We start from the raw sequence: 12,692 nt of genomic DNA on the forward strand, positions 1-12,692 counted from the left end.
ATAATTTTTATCCGAGTAGAGGCGCTTCGGAGATTTTAAGGTCAACTTCATTTATTTAAATGGAATTATATGATTTTTTAAATATAATATGATTCCACTAATTATTCTGCATATAAAAATATTAAGGTATAGGTATCAAAAAACAATTTATGAGACATTTTTATATTTTATTTTGGCACATATTAGGTGTAGTAAAAAGAAATCCATTATTTTTCTATTCAATTTCATGCAAAAATGGATTTCTTTTTACTATACCTAATATTAATATGAATATTAATCATTTCGTAAACTATTAATTTTTTTATGCGTTAATAAGATAAATCAATTGGTGTAAAGAAAATACACAGTTGCTAAAAAAAAAATATATATATAGGCAAAATTTATAATTTTTTAAATAAGTAACTGTGTTTTCATTATACCAATTGATTATGTCATTATTATGTTCATAAAAATATTAAGGTTACGATTATAAAAAAATTAATAGTTTACAAGATATTTAATATTTCATGTCAATATATATCAAAATAAAGTATAAAATATCTCGTGAACTATGTATATATTGATATCTCTACCTTAATATACGTATGCATACGTGTATATCCTCTAGAGACAATAGTAATTCTGCGACATATACAAATGACAAATAAGTGAGTTCTTGATTCTTTCTAAATTTTTTTTGTACTTGTATATTAAATATAACAATATTATGTTTTAGTGCCATTATTAATGATTTTCGAGAACTTTTTAGTTTTAAAACGTATATGTATAGGTAACATATTAAGCATTAATAACGTTGAAGCTGAAAGCGTGTTCCGATATACAGTACTGAAAATCTATGGTATACGTAACATAAACTATAGATTTTCAATACTAGCAGTGCATATCGGAACACGATCTGAGTTGTTCCATCTTTCGGAAAACTTCAGCTCATTGTCTTATTCTCTTTTGATCTTATTATTTTGTTTATCCAATACGTAAATTACTACATAATTTATCCGAAGATGAAACAACAGTTCTGAGCGGCACAATTTATTGACATTAATAATCATCAATAGCAGAGCGAAAGGAACTCGAAAGTTTTCCATAGAAATATATAGTGACATTTCATTGATGAGCAATATAATCTCATTAAAATTGCAAACATATTCATTTATTAAATGATTCGATTAATTCTGTGAATTAAAAGAATAAAATTAAATCAATATCAAAAAACTTTTTCTGCACTATATCAAAGAGTTAATAACATATAACATATAAAAGGGCTTTTTTAAAGTTCCTTCAATATATTCAATATGTTTAACAAGGATTTTATAAAAAAAATTTATGAAATAAGTAACTCAAATTACTCGCATGTAATTAAAAAAAATATATTGCTGTGTTGCTTTATGTTAAAAAATATGGCAATAATCTTTGCAACAAAATATCCAATTTCGCAAAGTAATTTATGACGATTTATATTGTCACAGATTTTTTGACATTAATTAACTTCGTTGCTCGTGTTAATGCATCTTTGCATTTGAAATTTGTGCCAGCATGAAATTACAACTTTTCCGATTTATTTACAATTATTTACTTATATTTATACCACTTTCGCATCGACTCTTTTTCTTTGTCGCAACGATAGATTTTCCTCAGTCGACTAGCATCGTCACACATTTATATTTACGATCATTTTAATCATTACATTGTTGCATATAAAATAAATCTAATTCAATATAAAATTTAATTCAATTATATAAAGAGAAGAACTACTTACAATACAATAGCACAATGTCTATATCATTTCAAATTTGTTTAATTTGAAATTAAGTTTGTTTTTTAAATTTATTTGTAAATTTGTGCCGAACAATTGCAGATGACAAATTAATATTATTCTTATAATCTGGGACTCGGATCGAATCAGGTTATGGTCAAAGATTATATCCAATTTTCGATTCTTTTATCGATAATAATTTCGATCTTTTTCAGTTACTGAAAAAATCCGAAAACTAAGTGCTTTCAATTCTTTCATCGATAATGGTGATTGTAATCATTTGGACTTCAATTTTTTTCCGGTTATAGTTACGAGTGTATGATTACCTACCATAAAAAAAGATAATATGATAAATTGCATATTTAAAAAATTCATATTTATTAAACAAAATGTTTATTGAAAAAAACAATTTAAAAAAAATATGGAATGAAAGATTATGTAAATACTGTAAACAGATTTTCACAACAAACATTTTTTCAATTGCTACAGCGAATGCTCAGGGGCCTTAAAATCAACTGCGTGTCTAAGATGCATTAAAAATATGAATGTATTCATACAGCATACTTGCAGTAACATTGCAGAAATATTGTAATATTACAGATTACTGCAACATTGTAGATATTAGGAATTATATTTTATAATATATATTACGGTTTACAAATCTTATAGCATTGTCACAGACATTAAAATGACATTAAAAAACATTTTAGCTTTTGAACTGCTGTCACATGTGGAAACATACATCAATTACACGTTAGAATTGTTAATTATTTTCATTCATTTGGTTTCTGTATACTGGATGCGAAAACACTTGCCGCGCGGCAAAATGTGACACGGTAATCAATGAAAATTTTAAGAGTTGTAAGCTTATTGGTTATCGGCATCGCATTTTATCGCACGACAAGTATTTCTACGTTCAGTGTGCGGGAACCATTAGGAATTATAGTGTTCGTTGAAACATTTGTTATCACCGCTGCACAACAAGATTTTTCAAACTTTATAATCAACTCTTATAATTTCTTGAAATATTTGGATTTAAAAAATTCTTTAAATATTGCAAAGAAAATGAAATAGAAGCATGGAGTTTCTTAATATTTTCATTTCACTAATTAAGAATATGTACAAAATAGGCGTACCCGCAAAGTGTAAAACATATGTCTATATATGTAAAATTTAAAAAATATATATATCTGCACATAAAATTTGCAATTAAGTACAAAATATAATAATTATAATATAAAATATTGATTAGTTCTTTTTTTACATTTTTAAACATTTATATCACAAATTATTTTAAATTATATTCAGTAATAAAAGAATTATTTTTACTATAGTTTAAATTATGTTTAATATAGTTACAAATACATTGCAACATCGCTACGACATTACAGTACAATCTTAAGATGGACATTTTTATGATGCTATAACATTGCAACAATATTGCAAATACATTGCGCAATCTATTTGCAATATTGCAATGAAATATATCTGCAATCATTTTACAATCTTTCTGTGCTGTATGGGTAAGATTACAAACATACTCCATTCACTGTTCTTCTTTTCTTCATCATTCTTCCTTCTCGCCTTTACCGAAAGAGGGGACAGAGTGAGTGGATGGAGAAAAATGCTGTGATGTCTGTTCCCGATTTCCTATCACTGGCTGGATAGCTATTGACTATAGTCGACGCTCGGTCAGGAATACGTATATTTGGTGATAATCGACAATCGTACCGATGAAGTTAAAAAATCTGAACCGAAAATCGAATCGAAACCGAAAAAACATTTTCGATCCGATTATTATTTCGGTTTATTAGCCTGTGCAATATTTCGATTCGGTTATCGATTTCGGTTTGACAAAAATAACAGTTATGGTCCAGTTATTGGTTTCGGTCCAAGTCCCTGAATTGATAAAAAAATTTGTAAATGTTTGAAAGTTACACTGTTCAAGTATATTTTTTTTTAGTTTTGGCGTCGTAAAAGCATTTCATCTTGTTTAAACAATAAATCAAAAAGACTAATAGATAATATATCAATTTCGAAAATTGCATAAACTTGAACATCAATAATCTCAATTTTTAATTAAAAAATGTTATATGCAACAACCTAATAGGAACAGTAGTTATTAAAATCCCCCATTTCTATTTTTTTCATATTCACATGCAGCTCTACTGATATATACTTATATGTATACGCATGCATACAAACACACACACACACACACACACACACACACACACACACACACACACACACACACACACACACACACACACAATCTAAAAATTGATGCTAGTAATTCCAACAAGCATCTCACTGAGAGTGAAAGTCAGAGGGAAATGATCGCACCCTTCGTGATCATCATTCACTTCTTTCGAGTTAATGTGCTACGTCCTCATCGCAATTGGAAAGAGAGAACGAGATGGAAGTTGTGGAAAGCGTCGCCAAAGGAGAGGCTGTCCGCAATCGACAATATCAGAAGACGCATGTGCAGTCTTCCGAAGCCCTGGCCTACCTAGCCCGTTTCCGATTCAGTTTGGCCAATTTGCGTCGTTTCAATATCAGCTGATACAGTGTGTCCAAGCCTTCGTGAAGTCCTTCGCCTGTAATAGCGCACGCTGGTTGCACACGAATACAAGCGCTACCTGGCATTCCGGTTAGTTCTAACACTCCCAGATGCTTCTCTAGTTCACTAACTTCTTTCGCACCTATATAATAGAAAACTCGTTAACAAAATAAAGTAAAATGTTTATATTATTCTTAACTAATTCAACAAACTACTAAGTAAACTTTCTAAGTAAAGACACTCAAAGCAATTTGCAATGATTTTGCTCAATAAAAATTCGCGTAAAATTTTTATATTTATATAAATTATATTTATATAAAGTTTATTTGTATATAATTTTCCACCATAATATATTGAGTTGTCCAGAAAGTTTGTGCCGCAAAAGATTTAAATTTAGTAAATGTATACTAAAATTTAAATCTTCTGCGTTTCAATTTTCCTTCAAAATCGACACGAATTTTCCGGACAACCCAATACATATTAGAAAGACTAATGATCTGTGCACAATGGAGGAAATATTAGGAATACCGAATAGGAATAAATATTAAGATTTTAATCTATCAAAAAAATCGATAAATAATATTTGATAGGCCCTTATTCAAAAGTTATATAAATAGAACGATAAATTTGCGTATTCAATTAATAATCATTTAAAAAATGAATAACTAAATAATGCTTATTCTGTATTTATTTATATTTAAAAAAATTTCTTCTATTTTTTTATAGTTTGCTTCATGTGTATGTAAGATACCTTAAAATCATGCGAGATATATCTTTTTAATGACAAATTTTTTTATAATTTATATCTTATATTTATTAATATTTTATCTTTTTTGAATTACAAATTCATTTTTCCGTCAATGTGGAAACTCAATATTTAACAAAAATGCGCGCTTATTCATATTCTTATATAACCACTTGCAGTGTGTAATATAATTTCAGAAAAATACGACGTGTTCACACGACGCGGAAATGACAAACACATCGTGCGCGCTACGGTCGTTTATACCAACTGCTACGAATCAAGTTTGCAACAAAAAGAAATATGTTTACTTACGTCATATAATGCAAAAAGGTTTAAGAAAAGAACATGTCAACTAAATATGACAACAAAAATGAACAAGAAATAAATAAGGCAACAAAAATAAAATAGTACTTTCCAATTAAAAAGATGTCCAATATCTTTGAAATATAATTTATAAGTTTCAAATAAATTTTATAATATTAATTATACCAGGCAAATCTTGTTTGTTGGCGAGGATTAAGATCGGCACACCCGCATTATCCGGACTTCTCGCCGTTCTGGTGAGCTCCATTTTTGCCTCCTCAAGCCGTTCAATATCGCAAGAGTCAACGACAAAAATAATACCATCGGTGCATCTTGTGTAAGATTTCCACAGCGGCCGTAGCTTTTCTTGCCCACCAACGTCCCACACAAGAAAATTAACACCTGTGATCAAAAGACATATTGTGTTTAAGGTGGAAAAAAATCATAACGACGTGACTTATTGCATTTATAATCGAATCTTTATTTAGTTTAGTCATTGGAAACCGAGCAATTTCTCTAATCTTGATAGCATTCATCAATCTTATAACAGTAACACATGTTAGATTTAGAAATGTGTTCGAATAAAAATTATATAGTAGGAGAGTAATAGTAGAAATAATTTACTCAATTGGTAAAAAACAAGAAAGCAAGAAAAGGAGAAAAAAAAGATTCAACTATCAAATCTTAATACAAAGTTAGATAGCTAAATAATGGCTTAATAAATATAAACAATAAATAAAAGAAGCACACGCAGAATGTTCGTATAGCGAAAGTCATATTGAAAATTCTTATGTTAATGTTATAAAATAATCATAAATTTCGGCCCAGATTTGACCATCTTCAGTATGTTATACATACAGAATAAATGTAAATGTTAATCAATTAAATTTGACAATTAATTGCTTGATTTATATTTATTTTGTATGTATAACATACTGAAGATAGCCCAATCTGGGCCAAAACGTCTATGATTATTTTATAACATAAGAATTTTAAATACTTGATTTTTACTATGAACATCTTGCATATGGCTATCTGCTTCTTTTATTTATTGCTAATACAAAGTATTTTATTTATTGCTGAAAAATGTTAAAAAGATGTTTTATTTTTTAGTAATAAATAATTTGGAATTGATTTTCTTATTGAATATATCGAAAAAAATTATTGTTTATTGTAACTCTCTCTCAGTTCTTTCATCCTGTATGTTTCTATATACGAGATTTGTCTCGAATTTTATTGAGATAAATTTTAATATTTGGAATTAATTAAAGCGAGTAATATCGTTGATTTCTCGAAAATTCGTTCGCGAAAAATTCTTTCTCTTCGATAACTTGAAAAACATTAACAGTCTTGTTGAAAGGAAGATTAATTCTAGATTCTTAGCCAACGAGACTACCATTACAAAAACAAAGACTGAAAATCTATTCTTTTTAACTTAAATTCTTGCACGGTTCATCTATTTTTTTTTCTCCAACGTGGAGAGAAAAGAAGAAAGATGAACCATGCAAAAAGTTCAGCTAAAAAGAACAGGCCTTAAAATTGGTGATTTTGAAATATATCTATTAGAAAAAGACACAGATAATCAAAGATGGAAAATTATGGGAGATGTACCTTTAGCTTTTCCGATGCCACCGCGAATTCTCTCGCAGTTAAAACCAATAGTCGGTACGGTATTAAGATACTGATCAAATTTCAGTCTGTACAGGGCGGTCGTCTTCCCGGCGCTGTCGAGACCGAGCATCGCCACGTGTAGAGGAGTTCCTGTGGGAAGTGCCTCGAGCAGACCGCCGCTCGTGCCGCTTCTACCCATCCCAGCGCCCATCCCTTTCCCTCCCACCCTCCCACCCTCTCTCTCTCTCTCTCTTACTTTCTCTCCTCCTACTTCCCTGCCTCTCTTTCCTTCCTTATCTCGTCCTCGCTCCCTCTTTCCGCTATCAATTCTCTTTCTCTTGTTTCTTCTCTTTTCTATTTTGTTTTGATTCGGCCTAGCATCTAGAATTCTCTTCTTCCTCTGTGCTGCACACAAAAAAAATCTTCCTTCTTTAAATTCAACCTTGAGTCCGCTTCTGCGAAATTATCCACTACCGCATCGTCTGAAAGCAAGCGCGTTCCACAGTTAACGCCTCTCGACTGGTTCCACCCGAAACAGGTGTCCATATCTCTAATAATAAGTAGGACTCGATTTCCATCAAGGTCAATGTCACTTTCAATATTAACCGAATTACGATGAATACTGTTTTCTTGCAATCACTAAAGCCTAATCTATTATGTGTTTTTGCTTCCTGTTCTTGTTTTTTGTTTATTACCTTTTCTGTCTTTTCGCGCACAGTTTTATCGACAATCGTGTTTCTTATCATGTACTTCTCGTTTCTTCAGAAGTTTAAAGACACAGAAGGAAGAGTATAAAACAGGAACAAAGAGTATACATTGTACATTAGGCTTTAATCATTAAAATTAAATAAAGGATAAATAAACGATTAAATTAAATTAAATAATGGAAAAATAATTAAATAAAGGAATAAAAACGCTTATGCTTATCCAATATGCGCGCGCGTGCTCTCTCTCTCTCTCTCTGTGTGTGTGTGTGTGTGTGTGTGTGTGTGTGTGTGTGTGTGTGCGCGCGCGCGCGCGCGCGCGTGCGTATAGAATCTTAGAAATCTCTTTTGAATAAAACCCTCACCTTCATCCTCTTTTAGTCAGACCTTCTAGAGTTGGTCGCGAATAACTGGTAATTCGCTTATTACCATATCTACCGCACGGATCGAGTTCATTATTTACATCGTCTAGGTCGAAATCCCTGAATAAATATTTTTTTATTGTTTCATTGTCGCGTGTAGTAAAGCAGATTGCATAGTTAGAAAGAAATAGAGTCATCTTACTTACTTTCGATAATGTAGAACGAGTTTCAGAGAAGCAAAAAGTATCAAATAAGTAAAAAATAAACGAAATGTAATACACTTCCAATTACATTATTTATTTATTTTATCAATACTAAAAATTATCTTAATACTCCAAATGAATGATATTGGATCATAAATGCATAGACGAAAATTCAAACAGAGATCATATTAAATTAACTTTAATAAAAATAAAAGTCGATGATATGTTTAATAAAATCTAGAGAATCAATTTGCATGAAAGATTATACATGCAAGCAATATATTTAATTCGATTGTTCCGCGTTTGATTCATACATTAAAATCTCGATATATTTTCCAGATCCAATGAGCGTGAGAAAAGCATTTGTTTACCAATTCGAGCTAATTATATACAATCTATAATCGAATATCTTGAGATACAAATCCAAAAATCAACAAATTCTGCAAACTCTTATTTGTGTTGCATTATAAAAAATTAGAAAATGAGACACTATATTCATAAAAATCATGAATCTGATTTTCTGTGAATCCACATTAAAAATATAATGCTTTATCACACTTACAATCCTCTATTAAATAATTTTTTTCCAGAAAAATCAAAACTATATACTAAAAGTTATTATTACTGAAGTACTCTCCAACAGTCATAGTAATTACATTTTATTTTTTATTTGATTTATCGCTTGATGTTGAAACAATCATGACATTGGACATCAATCATCTTTTCAACATCCTTAAACATCTGATACCTTCAACTACAGAGATTTATTAATTTTATCTTCATCTTTTATCTAACTACGAAGGTAGAATAAGTGAAACCCTGAATTACCAGAAAATCTGGACTTTTAAGTACCCTATATATATACCCTATAGAAAGATGCGGTGTTATGACTGACCAAGAATTTAAACGAATTTAGACTACTCTCAATCAGAAAAAATATTTATATATTCATTCACCTACTGTTTCTTCTAATGTGAAATTCTCTGAAGTTCTAGAAATTAAATATATTGCGAATTTATGGTATATGTTACAGTCAAAATGTTAACTCAGTAAATGTATACACTTAACTGTAGTGTACTGTAGTCAATACATACATTTATAATTAATATATACTATATGTAAATGTATGCATATTAGTAAGAATATACATTTAAACTTAACACTTTAACTATAACATATATACATAGAGAAACGCACACATGTATTCATAATTTATTATCCCATTTAGATTCGTCAATGACGATTGCATCGACAATTAATTAAAAAATCGAATAAATAGAAGTAATTAGGAAGCTAAATAAGAGTAATTTGGCGCTGTAATTGGTGCGCTTAAATAACTAACAGACATTGGTGTCTCTAAATGTATATTTCATATTAGTGAATATACAGGATGTTTGATAAGTAACGATAAAACTCTCGCATAGGAATAGAACAGACTAAACTGTGTCAAAAAATTCTCTATCATTTTATAATTTTTGCAACTATTAACAAGATATTAATTACTAAATCGCTGAATATTGGTTTTCAATAATTTTTTACCGACTATCAACTTTACAGAAAATGACAAAAATTATTTATTTTCTTCTCATAAAGTTTTGAGAATTTTTTCAGAATTTTTTAGTACCGCATTTTCTTATGTTGGTAAAAATAATTCCAATAAGAAAATGCAATATTAAAAAGTTGACAAAAAATTCTGCAAAAATTTTTAGAGCTCTATGAAAAGAAAATAAACAATTTTGATTTATCATAATCTTCCTAAACAATGGTTATACTCTTGAAATCTTGAACTTTGGATTTGATGCAAAAAAGGCCTCTCCTTTTATTAGTAAACATTTGCATATTCATCCAGATAGCAAAATGCAAGTATGCTAGCAGTACATCAGCAAGAACATGACTATCAGATCATGATCGTTTGCTTCGGATCACCTCCATCAAATTATCTTCGTTTGATAAATTGATATAAAATAAATAATGTTTCCTCGATATCTGTAATTGAGTCATGATACTCGAATCAGAAGTATCGAGAAGCATTTAATTCATATTTATACCTATTTATCAAACGAAACTCTGTTGACACAATGTCTAGATGTATCCAGAACGCGAACGAAAGTTTTTAACTCGACCATGTGGAGACTGGTGCCAAAAATATCTCAATTGTGTAAAAATACTCAAAATTGGCGTTTTCATTATGAATGGCAATTTTCAATGAGGGATTTCTGCCATTTTATAAATTACGAATGAAAATTATAATTTGAAATCATGATTGGAAATTAATATTATGAGCTGGACTACCAACGCACGAGCACACGCTATATATATACACAAATATATAATACACAAACAAATCTCCTGGCAAGAGCACCTATAACTGAGTAACACGAGAGAGGCCCGAGATTCTCGTAGACTGGCCCAAATTGCTCGGAATGAATTTAATAAAGAAGATGAAGGGCTATTATATGCCTAGAATAGCAGATTCTCGTCGAGAGAGTCGTCTGTAAGTACTCAAAAACTACATTTTTTAACGAAAACTTTAAACGCATTTTTTTCTTAAATCTGTTTTATGCATTTTTTTCAATCTTATGTACATAATTAAAAAAAATTATTTGATCAACTGACTTTCCATGAAGTTCGTTAGCTTAGGTAAGAGCTAACTCTCCTATGATGATGAATTTAAAAAGTTAAAACAATTAATATTAACAATTTTTTTTTTGCATAAAAAAATGAACGCTACTTAATAAAAATCGTAACTTTTTTTCAAAGACATATAAAATTTTAATTTTTATATATTATTTTAATTTTAATTTAATTTTAATTTAAATAGAATCATTTAGGATGAATTTTTTCTTTTTTTTCTGTTTCAGGCAAGAATTAAAGTCCCGACGGTATACACAAAATAGTAACTCCGATGGCGAGATAAAATCATAATAATACATTTCTATATACAGAAAATTTGAATATATTCTTTAATAGCTGCATTAAAATGTGCAAAAATTTTTTAAACAATGAGTATTCTTTAAAAAAAAATGTTAAAAAAAATCATCTTTTTTTTATCTTTTACATTTCCCCTACAAAAGTGGAAAGGTTTGAACGGTTGAAAAATTGTGTCAAATTCATGTCGTTTGTAGACAATTGAATAAACATTCATGAATTTTTTTAACAGGTTTTATTTTAACATTTTTTTTAATGCTTTCTTAACAAATAAAATCAGCCGCAAAAATCCACAAAATGTAAATAATTGAGAGTAATATTGATAATGAAAGACGATCGCGCGATTTGTGTTTTGCTCTGTTCTTGCCATGATTTCGAATAAACAAGTGGAAATTTTCTAATTTTCTTGGTGCTAGTTTATTGGTGATTGGTGAAATTCTCGTCTATAGACTGAATCTAAAATCTGAAAAAGAACATAAAGATTACAAAATGACAGTGCAAAATAAAAAAATGTCGAAATATTAAAATTATTTGTTAAAACGGATTTAAAAAATAAATTTGCGTGCACAAAAGTAACTTAAGTTTATGGAAAAATTTATTATCTTTATTTTAAAAAAAGTTGAAGTCGATATCTACAACCATTTTTGAGTTATCATAGCAAGAACAGAGCAATACGCAACTATAATTAATCAATATTCATTCTCAATTATTCATAAACAAATATATAAAATGAAGCTCGAAAGACTCTAACAGTGAAAAATATAAAAAACCCATTAGAGTCTACATCGGTTATTCGATGCACAGAAAATTCTTTATTTTCGTGTGAATGTAACAAAACGAATAAATGTTTCGATTCTTTAATTCGGATTCTTATCAATATAAAATATAAATAAAAATTACATAAATAACGCAAGATAGTGATTCCCGATAATTTCATTCAAACTCGTTCTTCTTTATCCAAATGCTACATTAGCTATGTAATGATGAATAAATGATTATCAAAAATATTAATTTATATAATAATAATATAAAAACTTACATAAAGTAAAACCGAAGTCATATACATTGCGTCAATAAGTAGAATCACATCGCTCATTAGATTGTCAGATTTGCTATGTCATTCAAAAGAAAAACAAAAAACGAAAAATTAGAGAATTATTAAAAATTTGTCTGAATTTTAATTTTATTAACTTACATGTAAGCGTTTCTCGCGATTCGACGTAAAGGTCTTGTAGTGTCGACAGTCAGAGATGAAATGAGAGTTAAAATAATAAAACCATGTAGTTATTGAAATAAAAATAAAAATAAGAACAAAGGGAGGAAAAACAACATCCACAATTCCGTAAACAAATTCATATATAGTGGGTCTAAAGAATACGTATCATTCTGTAAATTCAAACTCTGTTCCTGTTATTTTATATGAATCATTTCCAAACTTTTATTAAGCATTCTTTTCTCAGCTAATATCTTGACATTTTCCCAATCAATCATAAAAGTACAATGAACATCGTGTAATTATG

At 29.2% G+C, this 12,692-nt stretch overlaps 1 protein-coding gene across 1 annotated transcript; it reads right to left on the reverse strand.

Annotated features, from left to right (window-relative positions):
* Positions 1-4,261: 4,261 nt before the first annotated feature.
* Positions 4,262-7,186, reverse strand: LOC108692172 (ADP-ribosylation factor-like protein 4C). Its single transcript, XM_018200329.1, has 3 exons — positions 6,976-7,186; positions 5,551-5,766; positions 4,262-4,458 (listed from the first exon to the last, which is right to left on the reverse strand). The coding sequence occupies exons 1-3, from the start codon at positions 7,184-7,186 to the stop codon at positions 4,262-4,264; spliced, it is 624 nt and encodes a 207-aa protein (XP_018055818.1).
* Between the last annotated feature and the right edge of the window lie 5,506 nt (positions 7,187-12,692).

The sequence above is a fragment of the Atta colombica genome, unplaced genomic scaffold (genome assembly GCF_001594045.1).
Source record: "Atta colombica isolate Treedump-2 unplaced genomic scaffold, Acol1.0 scaffold63, whole genome shotgun sequence".
Lineage (NCBI taxonomy): Eukaryota > Metazoa > Arthropoda > Insecta > Hymenoptera > Formicidae > Atta > Atta colombica.